Source organism: Halictus rubicundus, chromosome 15 (genome assembly GCF_050948215.1).
Source record: "Halictus rubicundus isolate RS-2024b chromosome 15, iyHalRubi1_principal, whole genome shotgun sequence".
NCBI classification, from domain to species: domain Eukaryota; kingdom Metazoa; phylum Arthropoda; class Insecta; order Hymenoptera; family Halictidae; genus Halictus; species Halictus rubicundus.
The window spans coordinates 10,195,645-10,223,221 of NC_135163.1; the positions used below are offsets into that span (position 1 = coordinate 10,195,645).

Sequence of the window (27,577 nt, forward strand, 5' to 3'; positions counted from 1 at the left end):
AGGTGGCAGTACTGTGCGAGATGTTTCATATTCCGTTGGAGTTGGTATTCTGAGTTTACGTTGCTGTAGATATGAGTAAACGGTGAAAACAGTTTGTGATCACTGAATTTACTAACATATATTTTGGGAAACGATTAACAAAATAATTGTATACTGCATCGAAGGAGTACGACGAAACGTAAAAAATGGGTGTACCTGCATTTTTTCGATGGTTGAGTAGAAAGTATCCTTCTGTGATTGTGGAATGCATCGAACAAAAGGTAGGTTAGATTGTTTGTTTGGGCGATGAATACTTTATTTATTTTGCAACGGATATCGGTTCTACAGGAGAAGCTTATGATTTTTGCAAAGATTTTGCGATTTTTTAATTATTATGTAAACATTTTAAGTAGTTGTAATGTGTTTTTCATGGTTTTGAAAACGTTTATTGACAGCTGTATTTGCACTACTGTACTGTGATAAAAATGTGGTAATAGTACAAAGAATTGTTGCTATGTAATTCAATGTTGAGCTTGGAAAATCATGTACATTGTTAGGCTCAAATGTGAATTTAAGATTTTTTAAATAGTACATTCGTTTTGTAGCCTGTAAGTACTAATGGTGTGCGGGTACCTATAAATTCAGCGGATCCAAACCCAAATAGCGTGGAATTTGATAATCTATATCTTGACATGAATGGTATTATACATCCTTGTACACATCCAGAGGATAAGTAAGTATTGATCAAATTAATCAACGATGCCAAGTTTTTAAGTATTTGAAAATGTTTTATATAATGCGCGATATTATTGTAGACCAGCACCAAAAAATGAGGATGAAATGATGGAAGCTATCTTTGAATGCATTGACCGTCTGTTTTGCATTGTAAGACCTAGGAAGTTGCTTTACATGGCCATTGATGGAGTTGTAAGTGTCTGTTTTATACCAAATAGAAATAATTAATAATTGTGTGTCGGTAACATGATTGTACATTCAACTAATATTTATAGGCACCTAGAGCCAAAATGAATCAACAGAGATCAAGGAGATTTAGAGCATCGAAGGAAACAACTGAAAAAATCAATGAAATTCAAAGAATACGTTCTGAATTGGCATTGAAAGGTGCAACATTGCCACCAGAAAAGCCCAAGGAAGATCATTTTGATAGCAACTGTATTACACCGGTTTGTACAACTGATTTATGTTGTATTAAGGTGTTAGAGGAAATCATTTTGTCAAATTACGGTATTGTTTACAGGGTACACCTTTCATGGCAAGATTATCGAAATGTTTACATTATTATATTCATGACCGTTTAAATAGTGACCCTGGTTGGAGAAACATAAAAGTGATCTTAAGCGATGCAAATGTACCAGGTGAAGGAGAACATAAGATAATGGATTTTATACGTAAACAGAGAGGTAAATCATTATTTAGTTTTTAAAGTTATTACAATTAGCACAATTTTTATTCTTGTGCACACACATTAAATGGCTATTTTTTACAACAGCGCAACCCGATCACGATCCTAACACGCAACACGTTTTGTGCGGAGCAGATGCTGATTTGATTATGTTGGGACTTGCAACGCATGAACCGAATTTTACGATTATTCGTGAAGAATTCAAACCAAATAAACCAAGACCATGTGACATATGCGGTCAATTGGGTCACGATATGAAAGAATGTACGGGTTCGGAGCCAAATCAGAAAGAGGAAGAGAATGCTTTCGGATCCGAATGCCAGTACATATTTGTGCGGTTAAACGTACTCAGGGAATACTTAGAGAGAGAGTTGCAAATGCCTAATCTACCATTTAAGTACGATTTTGAACGAGCTATCGATGATTGGGTGTTCATGTGTTTTTTCGTAGGAAATGATTTTCTACCTCACCTCCCATCATTGGAGATTAGAGAGGGGGCAATCGATAGACTTGTTAATTTGTATAAAAAAACAGTATACAAAACAGGAGTGCGTAATATTTGTTGATTCCAACGATATTGATTGTTTGAACAATAACATTACCGATCATAATAATTTTTTTTACAGGGTTTTCTAACAGATAGCGGTGATGTGAATTTAGATAGAGTTCAAATGATCATGTCCGACCTCGGTGATGTTGAGGATGAAATTTTTAAGAAGAGACAACAAAATGAATTGGCGTTCAAACAGCGTGAAAAAGTCAAGAAGGCTCGAATGCAAGCAATCAGTAATTATAAGCCTAAGTGGATTCCTACTGGACAGTTTGCTCCCACGGTACGCTTCATCGTTGAAAATTTATTGGCGATAGTGTTCCTTTAGTATTATCAGTGATATTGTTCAATATATGTATTTGATAACAGCCTTTAGGCGAACGAGTTAAACCGGTAGCAAATGCACGTTACGAAGCTTACCAGATGCGTGTCCAAGGTAGAAACTACAGCACTTCCAACACAGAGAGAGGTTCTAATACAGCTCTGGAGAGTATGCTACGCCCAGAGGTGCGGTTGTGCATTTTAATCTTCATTTTTGGTGCTTTTACGAATTACTCATGCGTTTTGAATATATTGCAGAAATCATCCGGTGATGCAAAAAAACGTACCGCTGATGAAGCGGAAGCCGTGTCAGACGATGATCAAGCGCATGACGAAGTAAGATTGTGGGAAGATGGTTTTAAAGATCGTTATTATGAATCGAAATTTGATGTCTCTCCTGACAATCTACAATTTAGGTAATAAAACTCAAGTACATCAAAAAGGGCTATCCTGACCTCACCGACAATCATTTCACCGATACGATTTCGACGTGAATGTTCACTTTGTCGACGAAACTCAGTGCTAATGAAATGATTGTCGGTGAGTAAATCTGAGCACCTATATTTATGAATAACAACTTTCGGACTGTTTATACAGAAACAATGTAGCTCTACAATACGTACGGGGTCTGTGTTGGGTTCTACGATATTACTATCAAGGTTGTGCGTCGTGGAAATGGTACTTTCCGTATCATTATGCCCCTTTCGCTAGTGATTTCATTAATATCGGTGGTTTATCGACGGAATTTGAAAGAGGAACAGAACCTGTAAGTTGAAATAAAACTGGTAAACGCATAAATATAATTGATCAAAAATTAATCTTTTAATTATTGTTGCAGTTCCGTCCCCTGGAACAGCTAATGGGCGTATTTCCAGCAGCTAGTAGCAAACACGTCCCTGCTCCGTGGGCGAAGTTAATGAGTGATCCCGTAAGTTTAATAGAACGTTACGTTACAGAGAAAGTTGAACATGTATCACGATATTCAGTTAATATTCACGAAATCATTCGCAGAGATCACCGATTATAGACTTCTATCCAGAAGATTTTAAAATAGATCTGAATGGCAAAAAGTTCGCTTGGCAGGGAGTTGCTTTGCTTCCATTCGTGGATGAGAAAAGACTTTTTAAGGCTTTGAAACCATACTATGAGTGTCTGACCGAAGCAGAAGGTATGAAATTCATTTTGTACACCTCTTTAACATACAGTTTTCCCCCACGTACTATTGTTTTATTTGATGTATTATTGTTCCGCAGTGAAGCGAAATGTCAGAGGCGACGACCGATTGTATGCTGGACTAGGCAACAACGGTTACAATTTCATCAAAGGACTTTACACGAATCGTGTTGATTTTGACGCAGAGACCTCTGCATGCATCGATGGAATGCGTGGCACGGTGTTGTTAGCAGAAGACTGCATTGGGGATGGTGCCACTTTACCCTCTCCTATAAACGGGCTTCCCGTCAGAAATAATAAAGTGTATTGGTACGCGTGCAAACACATTTAATAACACCATTGCAACTCGGCTTATACTTATCTTTTTGTATTTTAATTGCAGCGTTCGATTCAGAGATCCAAAATACGGTGGGAATTTCATTTTCCCCGCGAAAAGGTTGAAGGGCGCCAGAGACCCACCGAAAGTGTTAAAACCGCAAGATTTCGAGCAGATGAACCGTAACAATGACAACGCCTGGAAACCGCAAATCGGTTTTACCCCCGCTACTCAGTCTGCATCTTTGACCGACGCTGGACGTAGGATGCTTGGGTAATTTATGGCAATGTTGTTTCACTCGCATTATTTACAGTCAGTCTCATAGATCGTACAACTGGCGATACGTAAGCTTATCTAGACCATAATCAATCAGTTGTGAGCATATTTTTCAGCTCGTATAAACAGTTGACAATTTAAATCAGCTGTTACAAGCCAAGTGGCTTGTCAATATTTTTTAAACGCTTGGTCAGAATAAATTTAAACACTGCCGTTCCAGGATTAGCGCGGTCATTAATGTTTGTCATATTTTTGTTTACATAGGCATTATACAAATCATAACAGAGTACCACCCCCGTACCCTTCTGCGTCTGCATCGCCAAGCCTATACTCGGAAAGCGCGCATGGTAAGTTATTGCATGCATTTTGATTTACTTACATTATCGTGTGACTATTTAAACCTTTAGGAATTACATGATATTATTCGAAAAATAAAAAGAAGAAAGTCGTAAAAGTTACGAAAAGGGTTGGGGACTCGAATCAAAAAGGGGAGGAAGTCCTTAATTCCAGTTGGAACCCTGGATCTTTCAAACAATACCGTGGTTTGCGAGAGTCAAATTAGAGTGCACGCGACTCTTCGACATCACCGACGGCATGGAAAAAAAATCATGCAGGGATGCTCATTGTTTTTCCCACCCCGATGGAGGTCGCGCGACCGATCCACCCCACCCTCCACAAACTTGTTTCGCATTTTGCTCCTCGATCGGCTCAAGGCGTTTTCATAGTGTTCCTCGGTTCACAAGAACCGATTTTTTGATAAACGTATACGTGTATGCAGTGTGTACAAAAATATTATACATGTTCTTATCCGACCAAGGGGTTGGCTCGATAAAAAAAATGATTTTGCTTTTACGCGATTTCAGTCGTGTTTGTCCGAGTAGGGTGAACAAAGAGGGGGTGGGGGACGGGGGTTGCTAGAGCCGAGGGGTTCCGGTGTTCGGATTAGCTGCGAGGGTAGTTCGTCACGTAGAGCGTGACTCCGGCCGTTTCGTTGTTTGGCACGTCGAGGCTAGGAACGGTTCCACGGGCTTTGCCCAATTATAAAACAAACGCGGCGCACTCCGTAATTATCCAATTAGCGGATGTTCCACCTCCCGGGCTTTCACGTATCGTCTGTCTGTCTGTCTGTCTGTCCCACCCCTGACGCGCGATCTCCGGCGTGTCTGGGTCTGAATCACAAAGGCGAACGGCGCGCGACTCTATCGCTTTGTGCCAGCGATTCTCGTTACACCGTCGTCGTCGTCGTCGTTGTTATTCCTTGCCGTCGACGCGTGGCCGTCCCGGCGAACAAACTCCTCTCGTTTTATCGAACGAACGAAACTCTCGGCCAGAGGCCCAGGCTCGAGCCTTCCGACATCCGGAAAGATGAATTACGATTTCAGACGGGCTTTTGACACTGCGACTGCCCTCTGCCTCCCCAATGGGAGGCGTGACCGGCGATCGCCACCAAGAGAAGTCCGACGCGCGACGGACCCGTAAAAACAATGCGGACACCATGGTGTGTGATTGATTTACCGAGGGGCGTGAACGCCAGGCACACGCGTGCACCATGACTCCGGAGATGGGAACGGGACTTGCTCGACATTTTATTGCTCGGTCCGAATGAGAATTTTCAACTCGGCCAGGATATCTGGGTCCGGATAACACGGATTGGGCCCTACGTGGAAATTAAAGAAGAATCCAAAAATAAATTTCTGTGTTGCCGCAAGCTTTGTTTCATTTAATAAGTTACTTTAATCTTGCGGAACCTTGGTTGGCCAGTGGACGCGCGAAAATGCCGATGATTCTAATTCAGGGACTTAAGACCGGTGTTGCACTAATTCAGTGACTTAAAACCGAAATAAATAGGTCTGATCACTATTGGATGACAGAGGATCCCCCAGGAACGGGTGAAACACACGTTATAGAGGAAGGCTAGCCTGTCGGTCGGCGAGTAAGCAAGCAAACGCTCCTCGGACCGAAGGGGGTTGAATCGAGGAGGAGGACGAAGAGGAGGAGAAGGAGAAGGTCTGTGAGAGTGGAAAGAGGAGAGAGAGAGAGAGAGAGGGGGGGGGGTTGGCCTACGTCCGTTCGTATCTCCGTCCAGATGACAGGTGCAGAGGCCCCTCGTTAGACAAATTAAGCTTCGTTCCTGGCCTCCCGCCTCGACCGATGTCTCTCCGGCCGTCTCTCCACGGCTTTGTCCAACCGTCTCTGTTCCCGAGCCGGCTCTCCCTCTTACTCGTGCTCGCGAGCTCGTTCGGGACTGGTTTCGAGTGGACTGCAAACACTCGTGCAGCAGCAGCAACGCCGACGGAGGCTCGAATCGCGCAGAAACCGGGCGCAAGACGAATGGAGGCTGCTCGAATCGCTACCTAACCCGGCTACCGGTGATACCGAGATCTCGTACTCCGTCCGGACGGCTTCGCGATCCTCCGTGTCGCAAATTAGACTTATTCTCGGCACGAGAATTTTATTCACGCCGAGAAAACCCGTCGAACGTCGCGCGTCTCTAGTCGGAGACTCGAAAGGACTAACTCGAAACGATCTGACGGCGATCAAAAATTTTCTTAACATTGCAAGTTCGAACAAAATTCATGTTACTTGAGAAAGAGGCGAAATACTATCACGGCAACGTCCTATACGGATCTCTGATCGCCATCAAGTTGTTTCGCACCACTATGCGACGCAGGAAGCTTCTAACGTTCATCAGAGATTTTTGCAGTCCCAATCTTATTATTTTTCTAGAATTCTAGAATTGTATCGATATATCGATTTCATAAAAAATGTATGGTAGCTTAAGTACTGTTAGAAGTTGCTCCTCGGCGAATTGCAAAAATGCTTAAACCCTGTTCAAATCGTCAGCGAGGCGCGTACATTCTCCGAGACGAGAAATCATTCTCCGTGCATGATCTGTGATGAATACCTTGAGAACAAGATGACCACAGGAGAGAGAAGATCTCGAAGGTACCAAGAAGGCCGGTGAAGGATCCTAGAAGAGATTGATCCTCGAGGAGAAGCGGATTGCGATAATAAAATAGTTTTTTTTCCTTGCCCCTCCGGCTCGTCTGGTGGACGCTTTGAAGTTCCAGGGCGAAAAGGAATCCACCGCGAGCCATCGAGTGTCTGAAGAGATCGCGAGGACAAGCTCACCTACGCTCTCGAAGATGAATGGATCCTATAGATTAATGGGGGATGGACGCTGTATCGCAGGTAGACATACGCGGGATGAATAGGCGAGGGTGAACGAGCATTTAAAGAAGAGAATCCTCTGTCCGTTCCTCTGTCTCTCCCCTCCTCCCGCGACGGCTTTGTCCGGGCTCGTCTTCGGGATCGAAGGTTTTTCCATGGAAAACACGTGTCCTCGTTACCCGTTCCGCCTGTAATTACCAAGACGATTGTCTTCCGCAGGGATAACTCCGTCTTTGATCGTTTCAATCGAATTGTTCGCTCTTGCGAAATTCTAGCCCCGGGTAACGGGACCCAAAACGACCACGAAACCAAAATCAAATAGTAGCGCATCTGCAATTTGTAGATTTCTTGTCTCCTTCCTCTTCGCGAATGTACGCTACATTCGAGAATCCTTTACCGGAGACGAGCAGGGGTTTCATATTAGGAGAGGTCTTTTGTCAGGCTACTTTGCCCCGTGTAAGGGGCATTTTTTCGAAAAAGAAGTTGAAATTTGTTGCACAGTGTTGTCGGCGTTCGGAAGAATGGAATGCGCGTTTGACACGGTGCTCGATGAAAGCACGGGGAAAATAAGAAAGCGATAAGGGAAGAAGTCGCACAAAGAACCAGCACAAGCAGAGGGATCTATTATCCCTGCGGATTTGATTGAAATCGAGTCGGTCTCTCGAGCTGTTACGCTCTTCGGCGTCTTTCCGTCACCGGGAAAGTCGAAGGTTTCGCGAGCGAAACGGTTTCTTCTTCCCCGTTCGCCCTTTTCTCGAGGCAGCCGGCGAAGAAGAGGATGAAAAGGGGGCCTGCGGTGGCAGAGCGTGCAGGCGTTCTTCTTTCGAGGCGTCCACGGACCCGTGGAAAACGACTAATGGATGGATAATGACCCGTAATGGATGCGCCGCGCGGACATTACAGGTAATATCTCGTGAAAGCGGCTGGCATTTCCCGCGGCGCGGCGTGGTGCGGCACCGTGGGACGGTCCGGGAGAAAAAGAAGAAGAAGAACACGAAGAAGAGGAGGAGGAGAGTATCCCGCACGTAAATTGGCGCACACCTCGGTGACGATGGATGGCGGATGGGACGAGAGGTAATTTCCAACGACGGATCCAGACTGAAGAAGCACCGCGCAGCCTTTCAGCGGACACGTTTCGCGCGCACTCTTCCCATTCAGAATCTCGGAGCACGTTTTTCGGATTGATATCGGGCTTCGCTTGGCCATCGGTCATTGATTAACGCTTTACTGCAAGTCGCAGAAATTGGCCATCGACGCGAAGCGTTCGCCACGGTGTACAGTGGCAGGGAAAAACCGGGGTCGAAAGTAATAATTTCGCTTTGGACCATGGTTGAAACTATTAATTATCACTTTGAACTACTTGTAGCTCGTGGCACGAGTGCTCGAGAATAAGAGAATGTTTCCGGGAGGTTTGGGGACAGTTAACGACAACGCATAGCGGCCGGTCGAGAACCGAAACGATAAAGCTCCCATGGCTCGACGACCGGGATAGATACGGTCTGTTTTCCATGGTGTGGGGCTGACGGGCGTCACCGACAGCGCCGTGGCTAATTTCCTCGGCATTGAGCCGCATTGTACTCTAAATCGGCCTTCCCGCCTTCGGAAACCCACCCCCTGAAACCGCAACCGGCAACCTACACCAGATCGCTCTCTGTACGCCGATCGAAACCCATTTAACGTGCCCGTAGGGCATCGAGTTCTACTCGTTCGAATTGTTCCTCCCCTCCCCACGCACACACACTCACTCTCTCTCTCTCTCTCTCTCCCTTTGTCCAGTCTAACTGATTGACCCATAATGTCACCGTTTTATTTCTTAAATCGAATCAGAGACAGAGGACACTTCGTTCCGAAATTTCCGTGTTGAGCAATCAATTCATAACAACTCTTTCTTTACTCTTAAAGCTTGTTTCGACGACGATCACTACTCGAGGATCGCAAAATGCGAAAATAACTGTAGTTTCAAATTGTTATTTCTGATTTCGAATGCGCTCGCGGCCGTGGCGTTGACGCGTCGAGTGTGTCCGCGGCTCGAAGGCGAAAACCGCGGCGCGGTCGGAGAATCGGAAGAAGCAGTAGAAGACGGCGACGGAGAGAAAAGGAATTAAGGTTCTCGCGAGTGCTAGATTTAATCGCGGTATTTTTTTCGCGGAGAGACACGGACCGGGAGAGCCAGCCGAGTCTCCGGCCGGCTGAGAGTCGTGAATTTCCGAGGTGTCAGCGAGGCACGGCTCCTTCTCCGCGCCGCGCCGGTAAGAAATCGTGAAACGGGTTGAGGATGCGTAGAGTGGCGAGGGTGAGAGGGCGACTCGACGTCGAGAGGGATCCGCCCTCCTGGTGAAGGGTCCAGCCGGGTAGACAGTCTCACTAATTACGCCGCGCCTCATTAGCGTGGAAGCCTGGCAGTCGCTTAAGGACACGTACGACGACTCTTCTTCGGCTTCGTCAAAGATACGAATTTTTCCTTTCCTCTTCTTTTTGTCGCGCGATCTTTCCCTCTCCGCTTCTTCCTCTCTTTCTCTTTCCCGGCTCTTCCCGGCGAACACACACAGGGTGAAAAGGGCCGGCCTTTGCGCGACTCCTCTCGCTGCGCGGAATAGAAAAAAGAAAATATTAGCAACGAGGAGGAATCCTCTTCCGATGAACGAGAGTTCCGAGGAGAGCTCGACGCGTACAGCCCGATCATATACACCCGGGCCGTGGAGATGCGGCACGTTCTCTGGAGCAGAGCGAGCATAGTCCAAATCGCGATTAAACTTTTGATCTCTGCTCTGTAGGGAATAATGATCGGACACTAAAACACGTGTCAATCACGGAACGAAAAGACAACGGCAGAAACCTTCGTGCGGATGGTCGTCGAATTGTTTTAAGCAGCGTGCTGTGTGTGTTTATCGTCCGCCGATCGAATTGGAGCGAGAGGGCTCGTTAAGGGAGCCGGAGATCGCTTTGATTATCAATTCCTCGGTTGACCAACTCGCGAGGAACCTCTATCAACCCCCGACTCGAGCGTGAAACTCCATTAGAAGCGGGCAGCCGCGCCGGTACCGTTCCGATTTGTCCCAGCGAAGGGTTCGCGCGATTTCTAGTGGCTAATAGAAAGCCTCTCCTGCCCTCGGGCCACCATGGACTCGAAGGGAGCCAAGGGCTCGTTCGTTTGGACTTTTACTTAAAGCCAAACCAACCCCCTCGACCCTTCACGGCAGAGATCGATATTATCGGCCCATCGGTTCCCCCTCCACCCGACTTTTAATTGGAATCTTGATGTCTGGCGAGGTGGCCTTTGACACTACTCCAACAATGCTGTTAACACTTTCCTGGTTGTCCTTTTTTATGTCTCACGTTTGCCTAAATGTTCATGACTGAAAAGTTACTCGATCAAACCGATTAAATAAATGTGCAAACATTGGAGCAAGGGATTCGGCCAGAGGCGTTTCGTTGGCTTCCTTAAATTCTTGTTAGGCGATCTCGATGACTTCCGGGCTAGTTGAGGAGTCGAGGATCGCGCCGCGTCTGTTTCAATTACGTCCCCATGAGCTAACTCGAGGCGAAGATGGTGGGACAGGCTGCAAACGAAATTTCCCTTTCTTCGGTCGGTGTTCAGGGACCTCTCACCTGAATACGGTCTCGTCCCTCCGCGGCTCTTTCACGTAAACGCCGCACGAAAGTAAATGGTGCGCATATCCTAGCTGCGGTCGACCCTTCGCCGACCTTCCAGAGACCGTCTATTCTGTCTTCCCGGTTGGATCATCGATACACCTGTGCGCCGACCTTTAATTTTCTTCCCCCGTCTCTCCCCGATGTTTATTCCAAAGTGTAGAGCAGCAATTTTCTGGGTGTCTTCTTTGAAGCGTGCACACGTCTTTCAGACGTTTCTCCCATCTGTTCACGGTTCTGCTCAACGATCGAAGGTTGCGTAAAGTGCAGTAACGCGCGGCATCCGAAAGACGTTTTTTTACATTTTTCTGATCTTCCGAAGATTCTTCCGAATTCGAGAAAGAGTGTCTTGGTTTACATTTCTCGAGGAGAAGTGTCGCGCGGGCCGATACGATACCGTATCCCGTGTGCACGCCACTGTATATCCATCTGTATAATCGTGCGTGCAGGCAAAAGCGGGGAGGCAAGAGCCTCGTCGTCATTTCTGAATTAATCTCATTCGACTGCCCCCTTTATGCTCGGCGGGTCTCCCTCGCATCCTGCGGCGAGCTGCTTCTCCCGTCGCTTCAAGGTTAATTGGAACGAAAGCGAAGAAAGGAGAAAAGGAGCGTGAGGCCACGGAGGGCACGCTGGATAGAATCCCACGACCGCGCCAGAGTTTCCTTAGGCCCCGTCACATTTAGCCAACCAGATTTAGCCCCCGTGAACCGGAGCAGCCGAATAATGGCGAACCGAGGAGAGAAGACACGGCTGAAAATTCTGTCACTCTGCACGCGTCACCGCTCGAAAATATTCGATCGTTCACGATATCCGCTATTTAGAGAAACGAGAAGACGATTCAAAGTCACAGTCGTCCCTTGGTTTCCTACCGAGGCTCTTTTCTCGAGCTTTTTGTCCACACAAAAAAGTTCAAGTGTCCGTTTACTCCTTTCTCAACGAAGACGTTCATCTTCTGCAACCCGTCCTTCCCCAAGACCGGACGGAAAGGAATGACAGGAACTGCGAGGCGCGATAAACAAACTGTTCTTGAAGAAGTGGCGCATCAACGAGACGCCGTGCCGGGTTATGGTAAACAGCAAAACAAATTGAAGTCGAAGCGAAACTGGCGGGAAATATTTTTGAGAAACGATAAAGTACTCGCGATTAATTCCTCCAACTGCTGCATACTTGAAAATATGTTCGACAAACTGAAATGTGACACGTATAAGCTCAGATTCTTATTTTATATCTTACTTTAAAAATCCATTTACGACCTTCGAATGTGAACCGCTTAAACGCGGCGAACAAACTGGTTCGAAATTAAAGTTGGCTCCCAAGTGAAACTACCTCGTGCAACGTGCGGGTTTAAGAACGTTCGAATCCAGGGCTGAAGCGTTCCCGTGCTCGAAACTTTGAAGCGCTCCTCGCCGCCCAGGTAAACGAAGATTTTCCGCGCAGATAATTCGTTTTGTTTGCAATAATACATATTACGTAAACCGTCCGGAAGTGACGGCACACTTAAAACGCGCGCGCGTGTCGCAGATCCAGAAATTTCCGTTCCTGTTTCGCTAAACGGATATCATGCTCCATCGTCGAGCCGCGACGGTGATTTTTCCGTTTATCAGTCGCCTAGATCCGCAGCCCCTCGTCGCGCGGAAACTACCGCGCTCGAGCGAGCCATTATCTCTATCGCTCGCATGTCATCACACGTCTTTCTTCCCTCGCTCGTAATTTATATTTTCTGGGTCACGCGATTAACCGAGAATTCTAAGGGTTGCGAGCATGGAGTCGGGGTTTGCAAGCGTGGTCTCCGAAAAATCCTTGGAATGAAAATGTTTTTTCTCCGGTTCCGACTCTCTTGTTCCCCGATACGTTCCCAGCTCCGCGAGCACGCTTTTGTTTTTCCGTTTTCCTGTTTTCCCTTTCTCCGCGTATGTTTCTCTCTTACTCTCGCTCCCTCTCTTTATTCATCACACCGGAGCCGACACGAATTTTTTCGCGCTAGACTGACCCGAGAACCCGCTCAGCTCCGCTCCGGTTCCGCGTGCGCTAGAAGCGGTAATATCAAGAAACCGCGAGAGCTCTGCGAACGCTAGTCGGTGAAACGCAAAGAAAAGGCGAGCCAGAGTTCGGTTTTCCGGCTCATTTCCGCCCGCGGATTCGGGGGAGAACAACGTTTCCACGGGGAGAATCCTGTGTTCGCCCCTCGAGCTACCTTCGGACAATTCTCCTCTTTCTCTCTCTCTCCCTTTCTTGCTCTCGATTCATCCTCCATTGTGCCCTGCCATAATGGCAGGCGAGGATCATCCGTCGAATCGGATTTTACCAGGCGCCTGGCCCGATTCTTCCTTTTTTTTCAGCCCGCGGGTTTCTCGAGTGGCCGCAATCCTGGTGAACTCTTTTTTGACAAGCCGCAACTTACATCCGACCACCGTTCCCACTATAAGTACGAATATAGTATTTAAAGAAGTTGGGAGCAAAAATTGCAATTCGATACCAGGTTTCTACCAATTAGAATTTACTGTATTTGTCTTCTCTGCTATTGTATTTGACACGCCTGTCGGTTCCTCAGAAGTAGTCCCCAGCCCCTCTGGAATGATCTTCAGCCGCAATTAGGCTGAAAGATCTCGAAAACCTGAGACATTTCCGTCAGAGGTACCGGAAGCGTTGTCAGTCTCTTCAGGGCTGTCCACAGGGTCAGTACGAAACGGCAGAAGAAACGAAACGCTCCGGGGGTCAAGTGGCTCGACGACCTGCCCCCTCTTCCCTCTTCCTTTTCATTCCCGATCGAAAGTGCGAACATCCATGCGGCGGCTAAGTGGCATGGCCCCGGATCCATGACACGTTTTGATTCCTGCGGAAGGTATCGGGTTTCGGGGCCGCCGGTTCTACAACCATCGTGCACCAACGATCCCGTTTTTGGCCGGTGCCGACTTGTTGACCCATCTTCTCCGCCCCCCGGGATCCGATTTCACTGGTCTCGAGGACTCGCGACCAGCTCGGCACCGAGTCCGCCTCGTGGAATCCTCTTCACCGACTCCTGCGGAATGTCCACTCGTTCCCGGCTCGAATTTCGCGGTCAAGCCGGAAATTTGGATATCCCCGTGTCCGGGTCTGTTTGCCCGATTAGAATCCATTTCCTGGATCGGGTTCTTCTAACACGCACCACGATCTAATCCTGCAACTGCTCGGTGAAGTCGATTTCACACTGCTTTTTCAAACTTGTTCAACTCGTTTTCCGAATCTTTTATCACCTTTGACCAATAGCGAGTGGACTTTAAACCAGGAAAATGAACAATTAGAGGGATCTATGTAGCGCGGTCTACATTCGATCACGACCGATCTATCGATAGCACTGTGTGGAATCGGAGGCCATCGGATCCTCGCGCCGGAAGTCGCAAGGGCGGCAGAGCGGATTCTCGCGCTGAGCGTCGCCGCAGCGGCTAGAAAGCCTGATCCTCTCTCTTTCTCTCTTTCCCTCTCTCTCTCTATGGCGCTCTCTCGCCATCTACTCCAGAGCCCTCGAAGAGCCCTTGATTTCGCAATCCGTACGAAAGTCTCGCGGCACACAGAACGCAACAGAGGAAGACTCGAGGGAGAGAATGAACAGCGTGGAAACGGAAAGAGTGACTGAGAATGAGAAAGACGAAACGCGGCGAAAGAGAGCGAGAGAGACGGAGCGAAAAAGATGAGAAAGAGAAGAGAGAACCAGAGATCGAACACGAAAGAAGTAAAGAAAGAGTGAAACAGGCAGTTGGTGAGGTGGGGTGGGGAGGCGATATCCCTCTCGGTGTAGCATTTGAAGGAGACGACGGTTCCCTTTGCAAGAGTAGATCCTGATGGGACACGCGGTGAAGAAGAAGAACGGGGAAGGGAGAAGGGCATATTTACAAGGAGAGAGGAGTGCCGACGGAAGGAAGACAAAAAGAAGAGACGACACACCGCAGACAGAGCAGAGAGAGAGAGAGAGAGAGAGAGAGAGAGAGAGAGAGAGAGAGAGAGAGAGAGAAAGAGAGGGAGAGAGGGGACGAGGGAGGATCGAGGGGCACGAGGAAGACGATGGGAGTGAAGGATCCTCGACAGTTCTAGGATACTCCTTGCCGGGTATCCTGGGGTCCTCGGTGCACAAGGACCATCCTCTTCCTCTACCTCTTCTTCCTGCCGCACTCTTTTCTCCGGCTTCTCCTCCTTCTTTCCTGGCGATTCGCGTGTCACCGCTGGCCCCCACACCCCTTCCTCCTCCAACCGAGCAGCCCCCTTGCCCGGCCAGCCATTTTCCTACGTTCTCTTCTTCCGCAGACGGTTTCCGCGGTTATGCGCGCTCTCCCGCCTCGTCCTACGGTTCTCTTCGTCTTCTCGACTCCGTTACAAAGCCGAGTAGCCACCTTTCCATCGCTCTTCTCGCTTTTCACCATCTCCGTTTCCCCGTGTCGTTGCTCGCGAGATCTCTTCACTCCTCCTCACCGCCCCCGACCTTCGTGCTCGCGTGCTCTCCGGCCGCCTACTCCATCACGAGGACCGTCTACTTGGTCTCCAAGCGATCGTGTATGCTCTTCGAGATTACCTAATCACGGTCGCGCCGCCTCTTCCGGATTCTCGTCACGCGTATGCGTTCGAAAATAATTCGTTAAACTTGAAACTGCACGGCCTCTTTTCTCATAAAATTTGGAATGGTCGCAGAACTTTTTTCCCCGAAGAAAAAATAATACAGTCGACTAACTACTAGGAATAAAACTAGAACGAATTCGATTGGAAAGCGCGCGAACAAGTTAGAAAAGGGGTGATCTGTATTTCCTAATCGCGTCGATGCTCGTTCCTCAACCGAGCGATCGTAAATACACGCGGCGCGGCGCGGCGAAAGCATTTCCGAAAGAGGGAGAGAAGGTCACGGGGATGTAAACGTGGCTGGCATAGACGTCGACGTCGACGTCGACGACGCGAGCACCGGAGGTAATGCGCCGGCTGAGGCAAGGGTCCTTGCTTTGACTCCAAACTCACCAGTATAACTGAATGCCTCTCTATAGGCCGAGTACGTGCTTCTAAGTGCATCCTGATTTTTCGAACCTCTTTGATTATACTCTTTCCGTCGCCGTTCCCCGTCGCGGTCCCTCGCCCGCCCGGCTCTTAATCCCTTTCTTCCGTCGTCTTTCCCCAATTTCTCCTCTCCGGCCGATGATTAACAACTCGCACTGATTTCCCAAGCCATCGTCGATCATCAATCTATGCGGGTTACCCCGCTCAGCGTCCGATCTAACCGGTCAAAATGATTTCTCATTTATTTTTGGTATTGTTAGGCAGAAGAAAGACAAAAACATTTTTAAGTTAGTAATTTTTCAAATTATGCCACTTATTTCGGAACTTATTTTTGTCGGGTAAATACAGGGACGAACCGCGAAGTATAAGAAAATCGTTAATGAACTTTTCGCAATTTCATTTTTGGGTGTATTATAAATATTTTTCAGCGTTCTTTACTCGCCTCTGTGTCCGTCTCCCTCTTCCTGGCGATCTCCTGTTCGACGTCCTGGCGTCAATCTTGACTCCACACTCGAGAAATCGATTTACGGATTGCCACGGGCTTTTGGACGGCACGGGCCGACCGCGGCTGAATCTCTTCACAGGTGCACAAGTAGCTGTGTTGATTTATTTGATAAATGAGTAGTGGATAGGGCTTTAAGCGGGCGAGAGAGAGGGAGAGCTCTCCACCGGAGAGTCCTACAACGCCGAGCGCACTACTCTTTCGCTCTTCTGCCCCCGTACCCTTCTCCTGCCTCTCTCCTTTTTTTCCCACCCCTCTCGCTCCGTCGAATCAACCGTGGAACCAGTTGAACCGACATAAGTTCCGACGAGTGCGATTCGAACACTCGTTGCCTCGTTACCTTTCATCTTGACGAGGCTCGTCCCTTGGCATCCTCGTTGTTTCTTTCAAATTTCGCGAAATCCTCGGGTCGAGTCGAGTTCCATGACCTTCCAATCTAATTTCGAGTATCCGAACTAATGTCAACCCCGTTTAGATCGAATTCTACTTCTTGCGTTTAAGCTTCAGTCAAAGCTCCAGAGATTACCACGGTTATTGTGTATATTTTGCCCCATGCAAATTAATACATCCCCCGCCACGTGTGCCATTATTACGTTGGCCTCGATATCCATGTCAATCGATGGTCCTTCTAATAAGAAGCAATATGAAATAAAATAATTCTTATTAAGCACTACGACACTCGACACTCGACACTAAACTAAAATTGACCGGGAACGAAAGACCATTTCCAGGAACACTTCAAGCGTTTTACAACCCTACTTGCGTCCTACAATTTGCGCGTAAACTTCAAACGCGTTGTCCACGCGGTGTGGACCCGGGTTAGGTCCAGCGGGCGCGAATCCCACCGCGAACACGGTCAAGAAATAATCATCAGCGATTTTGGGTAGCAAGAGGCACGGTCCGAGAACCCGATAAGACCCTGGCGGTGTAACAAAAGATGGACAGAGAGACGAACATGTACAATCTCTTTCTCTCTCTCTCTCTCTCTCTCTCTCTCTCTCTCTCTCTCTTGAAAAATAGAGGGAGAGAGACAAGGAGTAAGAAAGAAATATGCAGAAGCACTCGTGTCAGAGGCGACCAATAAATTTATCGAGCGGGTGTTGGCATGGAGACTGCCGGACAGAGCTCGGTTGGATGGCCCAGAGGGCGATGAGAGGGCACTCGAGAATCCTCCAGGAGCCCGTCACGGGGAAATTGGAGGCAGCCACGGCGGCTAGGAGGAGGAACAGAAAGGAGGAGGGAGGTGGCGCGTAACCCTCGAAGAACGACGGGGAGACGGGGGGGTAGCTAGAACGAAGAAGGAAGGGAGGTCCGGAGGATGGTGGAGGAGGAGGATACCGGGCCGTGATATCGATTTCTCGCGGTGATCCAATCAACGATGGTGCCTTATCTGACGCCTTTGCCACACCGGCTTCGACAGAGAGACCCGTTGTGTCCCTTGGACCGGCAGAGATTCGCGGGCCAACCTTCTCTTTTTTTCTCGGTCGTTCCGTTAAATATCGACCGGCTCTGGGGCTCAGCGACCGGTCTCTCTCTCTCTCTCTCTCTCTCTCTCTCTCTCTCTCTCTCTCTGCCTTGTCCAATCTTTCCGCTCGGTCTTTGCCAGAAATTTTTGTCGGTGCAATCGATGCCACCATCTTTGGGTACAGTCGAGGTAAGGAGACGATATTGTCGGGTCACAGTTCGGAAGACACGCTAATGTACCGTGCTCTTGGGGAACATTTCCGAAAATGACAAAATTTGACAAAACTATTTCGAAAGGACACGATTTACAGCCGGAAGCCCCAACTGTGAAAATTATACAACGCGAGAGCCTCGAATCTCTGAAATTTTAGGAATTGAAAAAGTAAAAGATTAAAAGCCTGCTGCAATTATTGCAGAAGATTGATGCCAAAAGATCTCGCTCATCTCGATCTAGAATTTAGCCTGTTTTTCAACGGCTCGTGCCAGTGGTATAGCCCTATATCCGGCGATACAACCAGGTGATTTCCGGTTAGAAACGATGCACCGGTGTTCGCCGGGATCGATAACGCGTCTCGGATGCAGGCGAAGACGCAGCCAATATTTAACGAGCTTGCGAGCTCGCCGGCTCGTCCTCGAGGCTTTCTTTAACGTCTGACGATCTTTAATTCATTAACGGGGGCATTAATTATTCATCGCCGATAACGACGGAATCGCTGATCTTCCCTCCGACTCGGCTCCGGACGGAACCCGATGGAAATGGGAACGAGGAGAGAAACTCGTCGTCTGGGGGGTGAGTTTCGATCCCGGTTCTTCTTTTTTTTTTTTTTTTGTATTATTCCCGTGATTCGTCTTGGATAAATCGTGTATCCGGCGCAATTGCGGCGTAACGGAGGAGGAGGGAGTCCGCTCGTCGTTTCACCCGGTGGACTTTGTGTGCGGATTGGCTAATCTCTCTGACATTGTTCCGAAACAATACGACATCCGCCCCTAATTTGTACTGCCTTCGCAGCGCGCTTCGGCAGCGCAGCGCTCGGGCTTCCTCCTGCCGAAATGCCACGGCTGACAGAGTCAATATTTTCGCTGTCTGCGCCCCGCGTCGAGACGGAGACGGAATATCGGCAGAAATTCGCTAAACCGAAGAGAGAGCCGGCTAGGCGCGGCGAGCAGGGAGAGGAACGTTCACCGACGCTCTGGAAAAGAGAAGAAAAACGCCGCGGATTTCTGCATAGCTTGCTCCACCATGGTGACTCGCTCGCTCGCTCGCTCGCTTGCTCGCTTGCTTGCTCAGCCGTTTCGGATTAAGCCGAGTCTCGCGTATACATCTATATGTATATTCGTCCTTTCCGCGTTTCGTTTTCTCTTGGCGCTCGTCTTCCCGGGAAAACGATCGTCCCCCGCTTTCGATCGCCGCCCGAGCTATCAGGTTGCTCCGAAAAGTCTTCTCCTCATTCGCTAACGAATCGATCGTGCAAATTTTTACCACTAATATCTAATTTTCTCTATTAAAATCTCAGATTGTTAGGCTGGTTCGTGTGTCGCGACGCCATTGAAACAAAGGGAAATCCGGTTTCTCGTGGCCGATCAGTCGAAAGACGTTCGGCCGGAGGAAAGGTTCCCTTAATTAGCATCGAACAGCGTCGTCTAGGCACGCGGGCCGGCGGTGGTGGGGTCGCAATTAAACGCCTAGCGAATTACAGCGGAGCGTAGGCTACTCCGTGGCCCGGTATTGGACCCGGGGGTTTCGCGGGGGGTGGTTCGAGGGCAGGAGTAAGGCTCGAATCAATCCGGCTCCCCTTCGCGAAATTGTAAATAAATTAGGAGCTGCACGATCGCGAGAGTCAACACGTTGCTCGCCGCGCGACCTACCCACCCCCTATCATCCCCCGGGTTTCGACGGGGGCGGGTGTGTGCGTGCTCTGCGTGGCGCCACACGTTTTCACCCCGTTTCACCCTCCCCGTGGCCCCTCTGTTCCGTGGAGCGGCGCACGCGCGCTTAAAGAGAGAAGTCTGGATTCCGGTGGGCGTGCGTCCCTCGATCAAGAGCGAGACGGGACGAGACGAAACGGGACGCGAGGCCGAGGACGAGGACGAGGACGAGGACGAGGGCCGCGAACGGAGGGCTGCTGCGGATAGAGAGAAAGGGTGCGAGGGAGGAGAGCACACGGACGAGGGACCCACACAGTTCCGTTGCGTTTATTAACGCACGTTGCACGGTGGGGTTTGCTGGCACAGCATCGGCTGTGCGGCAACCAGCCAGGCAGGGTCAAGTGCTTCGCTCCGTCCTCCTCCGATCCAACTCGCTCCTTCCACCAACCCCCTCGGCCGCCACGTCAACCCCCGTTCGCCGACGATCGCTCTGCTATGCTCTGCTCTGCTCTGCTCTGCTCTGCTCCGCTCTGCTCTGCTCTGCTCTGTTCTGCTCTGCTCTATCCCACCTTCCCGGCCGCCTAACCACCCCCGTCCTCGCTCTCCAACCCCCGCGCACCACCGAGCTTGGAAATACCAGCCGGAGAACGAAACGCCGCGCACACTTCCGATTTTATTCCCCGCGACAATTGTTAATTCGAATGTTAGGCCTCTTCTAGACTACCCGATCGATTTTCGCGGGATCCGGTCAGGAGAGATTGGGGGTAGTTGTGGATTCGCGGACGGTCCGCGATTTGTACAGGGTGTCACAGGGTGTCAAAATAAGTTGACTCTTCGTTTTCGAGAAAATCGAGTTGGAGAATTCGGCGGTGACGCGTGCGGCTGAAGAGCAATCGACTGGCGCGTCTGATCATGGCCAACCAATTCTACTTCTGGCGAATGCTAGCACACGCGCAGCCGCTGAACTTTCAAACTCAATTTTTCAAAATGTGCGTTTAAGTAAAATATTTACGCACCGGTGAAACGCGCTATTCCACTTTTGCAAAGAAATAAGATTTCTCACGAGGGAATAAATTTCCAAATCGCTGCGCCGTGAAATTGGGAAAACCGCGCGTTCCGTGGTGCAGCCACAGAAACTCCGCGGAGTGAGAAATCGCGATCTCGCATCAAAATCTTGAGGATTTATTCGTTCTCGTTAATTCGTTATTCGAAATGAAATTTGCTCAGCTGTGGACGAGCGGCGGCAGCAGCGTGGCCTGGCCTCGGCGACGTCGACGTCGGCGTCGGCGTCGGCGTTGGCGGCAGCAGCGAGAGCTTGCATTTTCCTCTCGAGCGAATCACGGGGAAAGGATGGAAACAGGGAAACAGAGCGGCAGCTTGGAGAGGGAGGAAGAAAGTAAAAGTCGCCGGGGGTAAACGTGTCTCGTCTCTCGTTTCGTTTCGTTTCGTTTCGTTTCGTTTCGTTTCGTTTCGTCGGCTGGCTCGTCGAGGCGCTAGAAGGGCCGGCTTCGAGGGCCTCCATTACCGGCGACTAAAAAGAGGAACAGGAAAATGCTGCGAAAAAAGAGAAAGAGCTGGAAACCGGAGAGAAAGAGCGCGCGAAATAAAGGTGGAAAGAAAAAGAGGGAGAGACGCAGAAGGGAGGAGGGGGTTGCGAGAGGGGTTGGAAATCTTGAGCTGCACCCGGCTCGTTTCTTCTTCTCGGCGGCGCAAAGGCGAGAATGAATGCCGGCGAAGAACGCGAAGAAAGGGCGGAAGGACGCGAAGAGAACGACGAGAGGAGGAAGTTGAAGAAGACGAAGAAGAAGAAGAAGTTGAAGTCGAAGAGCGCGAGAAAGCTGAGCGCGCGTCGTTGATGCCGATGGAGTGGGGGGGAACTCGTGGAGGAGGAATTACCGGTTCGTTGGCTAACTGGCTTCATAGAAGAAAAACCTCTTTACATCTCGCGCCCGCGCTCGCCCGCGCTCGCCCGCGCTCGCCCACGCACCCAGCCAGCCAGAGGAAGGCCTCTACCCGTTGCCGGCTGAAAAACGCGCCTTTAAGCCTCGAGTTTCATCGAATACACCCCCGAGTGCACGAGTGGCGCGCGGAACAAAGCCACCGGAAATCGCCCGAGTGGTACTCCGGCTTACTGGCGCCATCTTGCACGGACTGCGGCAGCCTCCTCCTCGATGGGGAACGCACACTCATTGTTCTTTTCGTCAGGTACTTGCGCCACATTTTCGGCGGAACAACCCCTTCTCGCCGCTTTACCGTTCCTCTGATGTCTTTCGCGCCGAGATGTCGCATCATTTTTTGAGAACCTCGCGCCGTTACTCGCAGAGGGTTTCAGGGGATTTTGTGCAGGTTTACAGGGAATTTAAACGCACAAGTTTTTCCATGGGGGCTATTAACATCAGTGAAATTATGGCTTCTTCTAGAAGAAGTAAAGTGACTTGAAAGTCACGATCGAGTCAACCTTGATCCCCCCTTCTCCGTCGCCTTTCTTTTTAAATATCGAAATCGCTATCCGTTCTTCTTGCGCAAACATTATTCCTCTCGAGCAGTCCCTCCAATCTTACATGCTTAGGTGGGTGTAGGCAAACATTGTACGGCGCGTGTAAGTAAAAGGTAAGCTAAATAAGCGTTCTCTCCTTTCTCTCGGTTTCTCTCTCTCTCTCTCCCTCTCTCTCGCTTCTCTTTCTCTATCGCTCTCTGTTTCCTTTTTTTCGTGCTCGGATACACGCCAGCAGGAGCGTGTGCGAAGTGTCTCTTACCAGCACTGGTGCCTTTTCATTCGAGTTAGTCGGTTGGTCTCGCCTCTCGAGGAAAGCGGAGCCAAAGGGTTTCGATTTCCGTGTGCCGAGCTCCCGCCGGAAGTCTTTTTCACCCTTTCGCGGCAGGCGAAATTCATTTCTCGAAAAGCCACCGTTCACCTCCGATCCCTCGAACTCGAAAACATGTCTTCCGTGAAAATCATCCCCCAACTTCAACGTCTCTTCGCTCCGGGGCCTCGAAGCCTCGAAGAGTCTTCTTGACATTGGTAGCAATTAAAACTCATCCCGATGATATTCTGTCGCTGCCGATGCTCGTCGCTACCCCTGAATTATCATGGTTTTATGGGATAGTTACTCGAAGAAAATATCAACCAGCTACATCCCTTAAATTTGGAAGGAAATTACGATTTTTCAGAGTTCTAAAACAGTCAAATGACTAAAAGCGCAATATTTCAACAACTACGAATATCCGTCGCGAAACTATCAAGACCTGAAATTCCCCGCGAGGGCGTAGTTCAATAACAACGGTGGCGGGTTTAATTGGAACGTCGCGACGGCCCCGAAAGGAAAAAATGATTTGCCCGGTGTTTAAATGGCGGACAATTAATTACAAAATGAAAGCTCCGCCTGCCAGACGCGAACCCGCGAAATTGTATTGGAAAAGGAGACGGGAAATCGGCGCGGCGGCCGATGGAGAGGGAGAGAGAACCAGAGGAGAAAGAGAGAAATTCGTTCATATGTAGGTAGTATATGCGCTGTGTGTTGCCTATCCGCCACGGGTATTGGATTGGATTGGATCGCCGCGTCAGCAATACAAACACTCGAAGCCTCGATGTGGGTCGGCCTCTCCCGTTCCTGTTTCAAACTGAAATTACACTTTCCCGCCCCCCTCCCCTGCCAACGTCCCCCCTAACCGGCCCCATTTTTTCCCTCCGCTTTGTCGTTTTTCGACCGTCTTCGAGGGCCAAAGATTTCTACCAGAGCCGATAGGTCCAGCAAACTTGCGAGAACTTTCTAGAACCATGATTCTTCAACTTTCCGTTTCGAGGTAAAATTTTATTTCGGTTTACAGAAAATTCTGAAAAGAGTCCGACTCGACGTTATAGTGCAAGGGGTGAACAATCTACCCCTCAGTGGCATCGGTCCCGTATAGAACTCGAAGACGTTCGGAAAAAATGTAGAAATTAATGCGCGTAGTAGCCGGAGCCGTCTAATTAAATACCTGAGCGTGGCAACGATTCACGACCCCTAGCGATGGGGTTGAAGCGGTCAGCCGTGGGTTGCCGTGCGTGCCGGTCGGTCTGCTATTATCATAAACGCAACAATAACGAGGGATGATCCAACGTGTAAACTGTTAAACCCCCCTCCCGTCAGACCCTCCTCCTCGTGGGCCTTTTTTTCGGCGAGGGTGAGGATTACCGTGGGGGCGCCCCCTCGAGAACTGTTCCGGGGTTGGAAATCCACGGGGGATGTTATTGTTGCCGCAAGAGAGCGAGATGAAGCGGTCGTGGCACCGCTCTTTGGAACAGTGGCAGCCGGGACTCTACGTATATACTGGCAGGCCGGAGTAGTCCATGGGACCACTCCTTCGACCCTCGATAATATTGACGGTGTTTGCCGCCTCCCATTACGAGCTCGATTGAACCGAACTATACGATTATCATGCGTCACTGATAGTCTCTCTATGCTCGCTCGAGGCCCGGCAATCTTGGGGGTCCCTTCAACCCTTGAACGATTACTCTCTGCGTAGGTAGGAGACCTGTCCTAGCTGGGGTGCGGAGGTAAATACTATTTACAAAATCAAGGAATTTTCTAGTTCTAGTTAACACTTTACCGGAATCCCCTTAATAGCTCATTCTACAAATTAACGATATTTCCAGGCCAGAGCTTTTAGTTTCAATGGCAAAAAGAAAAAGATTGCCACAGCCAACTACGCGACCCCACGTGTCCCACGAGTCTCGCGATTCCAGCGAATCGCTGTTTGCCAGGGCGTGACATTTTCCACGGGACGGATCACGATACATACTAGACCTCTAGGATCTCTTCATTAGAATATTCAAAGAGAATTCAGCCGACTCGCTATTTAACCTCCCGCAAGGACACACGTACACGTACACGTACACGTACACGCGCGCACACACAGGTGTCCACCGAGAGTCATAGACCATGCGCGACCGCGTTCGTTGCGTTCGAGGAGGCAGCGGTAAATCTCGGCGAATAACAAGAAACAAGAGTTCGAGCCCGGGTGTATCCTGGCACGTCGGAACGATTCCGAACAATTTTTTCCGCGGTAGCAAGTGGATCGATGGTCTCTTGCAAGATGAACACACCGTCGAGGAACAAGAGGCTTGCACGCGGAATACATGAATACGAGATCCAGCCACATCCCTTGCCTTCCTCCCGCCCCCTCGAGGGGTTCATTACGATTTCCGGCGAAGCATCCGAGGCTTCGCGCACGGCTTCTGCCCGTCCTTGGCACAGGTAGCTTATGATCGATTCAATTAAAATTGATTTCCACTCGTCAGGATACATCAAACAGTACCGGCTGTACCCCGTTCCGCCGACCTGGGGGAGGGGAGAGGAGGTCTCGTCCCTCAATGCGCCTCTTGTTTCGTACTTTTCCCCCTTGACTCCGGTAAAAAGCATGATTCCGCGATTCGAAACCGAGCTATAAATATTCAACGGTAGTCAAAGACGAGAGCGTCGCCGTAGACTCGCGGCGATAGAGGGGGGTGACGGGGGATGGACGACCCTAACCAGTTTTGTTCTTTTGTCAGCGTCGTCATTATATTTACCGCCTCCGATTTTTCTCTCGTTCCTTCCCTGTGTATATCTGCTCGGTCGTGTATTCGCGTAACGACTTTGCTCCATCTCTGTCTTCCCTTCTCTCTCTCTCTCTCTCTCTCTCTCTCTCTCTCTCTCTCCCCTTCCCCCTGGTGCGTGATTCCCGCACGCGACCTTTCGAAAATCCGTTATTAGCATCGAGGTACCTCCATTATGACGTCTCGCGATTCCCGACAAACACTCCGTCGTCGGTTCGAGCCGCACGCGCGTTTACATATTATTCGAGGGTGCAACGGGGGCACACGCGCCGCCACGCTCCCGCCCATTCACCCACGCGTACGTGTCCTGCCCCTGTCTACCTCGCCTCTATCCTTTCCTGTCGCCCGTCGATCCTGATTTCCCGAAACGACTAGCTAAACGACCGGATCCGCCGTCCGACTAAATTGTTATTGTCTCAAAGCAGCAACAGCTCTTATTAACGTCCGGACAACTTTTCCAACCCTCCGTGGGCACACCGGCTCGCTCACGTCCGGGGTGCTTGCCCCAATTACTGTGCCAGCTAAATTCGCGAATTATTTAATTTTACTCGACAGGTGTAGGATAAATTGACGAACGATTCGTTTGACTTTCCAGGCTACCAGAGGGGGTACTATCAAGGAGGATACGAGAGCTCCAGATCCAACCAGGCCAACTCAACCCCAGGACCATGGGCCAGCGGCTGCGTTCCCCATAACTACCAGCGTTACCAGCATCAGGACTATCAGCAATGGAACAACTACAGTACTCAGCCGTACGGACGGAATAATTACCAGAGCCCGCCGTACAACAACTACCAGCAGCAATGGGTGAGATTTCTCATACTTTCTGGTTTCTAGAGAATAAAGATAGTCAGTCGAATTTCACGGAAGATTCACGGAGATTAATGCCACGATTCCCGGTTGTTTCAGAACTATTCCTCCAATTACCAAGGTAATAGTAACGCCAGCGGCAGCGGAAGTGGTCAAAGGGGAGGGTGGAGACGGTAAATACCGACGACGAGGTCCAATCATTTGATTAGACACGTCGCCGGCCGTCGGATTAATAAGGTATGTGGGGACAAAATGGAAATCACAAGAAAATCTGGCGCTAGGACCAGGACATAATTGTCTCGTACCTGTCCAACCGAGGTAACCGAGTATTCCTGAACAAAATGTCGACGTTCTTCATCCTCTTCTCTCCGTTGTCGGCTGTAGAATCGCTGATCGTAGAACGAAGACCATTTATGATTTTAAATTAGGCGACGAAAATTGTGCAAAATGAAACATCACACGCAAAAGGTAGCGTGGCGAAAACCAGGCGATCATTAATTCTAACGTATCTGCTAAGGAGAAACATAATTGTACGTTACACTGGTCAACAAACTAACTTTTTTCGTCACAGAGAACATACGCGTCCTTGCAGTAGAACTGTCCTGTGCAGCATGAATCCCGAGCGTTTTTTAAACATTTTTTTGAAACTTTACATTTTTTTCAAGATCAAATTTCTCGAAAACTGAGGCGACAGACGACTTTCGGGTTCGTGACCTGCACGCGAAAGCCTAAGAGGACGTATTGTGTAGATGTTCTCCGTGATGAAATCGATGTTGACCAATGTTATAAAACGCTATCGTTGGAACGATGACCGTTCGGAGCCACCGATCATTCCTGATAATGCATAATCTTTTTTTCCCAACGTAGGATGAGTGGCTCCGAACGGTCGAGCAATTTCGCTCGAACTATAGCTCTGTAGATTTGACGTTCGGGAGGCGATAGCGTGCGCACTCCCGCCGTTATTTTAAAAGCATAATCAGTGAAGCGTCTGTTATTCCGTGCAAGTAGAAGTTTCAGTTGACTCGACGTCGGTACTATACTTTTGCCTCTTATCACTATACGGAACCGATCCACTCTAGCGATTGTAATCGTCGTGCCGCGCGGAATCTGGTGTATACCTTTATTTACAGTATGTCAATGTAATCATGTAGTCGTTGTTGTTTGGTCTTTTTTGCACGCGTTCAGAGTGCAAAAATTGCAGAATAAGTACTTTCCGACGAAACGGAGAACGCGTACGTTTCTCTCTTTTCGATTTACGAGCAATTCCGTCGCGCGGCCTCAATTGTACAAATTGTTTATACTTGTATTGTCAGTGCACTGTCAACCGTGGGGAACTATAGAATATCCCTGCGGACGATGTATGCGGCACACGTGGCCATTTTTGTATTGTATGCACTTGAGACAAATATAATTTAATTGGTTCTACATCCGAGCGTTCACTGAATCTCCTCCTCCCGAAACAACATCCTTCATCGTCGAACACT

The 27,577-nt window shown here is 49.2% G+C and overlaps 1 protein-coding gene across 1 annotated transcript; it reads left to right on the top strand.

Annotated features, from left to right (window-relative positions):
* Positions 1 to 35: 35 nt before the first annotated feature.
* Rat1 (5'-3' exoribonuclease 2 Rat1) lies at positions 36 to 27,518 on the top strand. Its single transcript, XM_076800542.1, has 17 exons — positions 36 to 260; positions 585 to 712; positions 795 to 906; positions 990 to 1,163; positions 1,238 to 1,400; positions 1,490 to 1,950; positions 2,029 to 2,235; positions 2,322 to 2,459; positions 2,532 to 2,689; positions 2,871 to 3,039; positions 3,112 to 3,201; positions 3,285 to 3,441; positions 3,527 to 3,755; positions 3,829 to 4,035; positions 4,303 to 4,385; positions 25,879 to 26,090; positions 26,193 to 27,518. The coding sequence occupies exons 1-17, from the start codon at positions 186 to 188 to the stop codon at positions 26,268 to 26,270; spliced, it is 2,841 nt and encodes a 946-aa protein (XP_076656657.1). The 5' UTR covers positions 36 to 185; the 3' UTR covers positions 26,271 to 27,518.
* Positions 27,519 to 27,577: the final 59 nt, after the last annotated feature.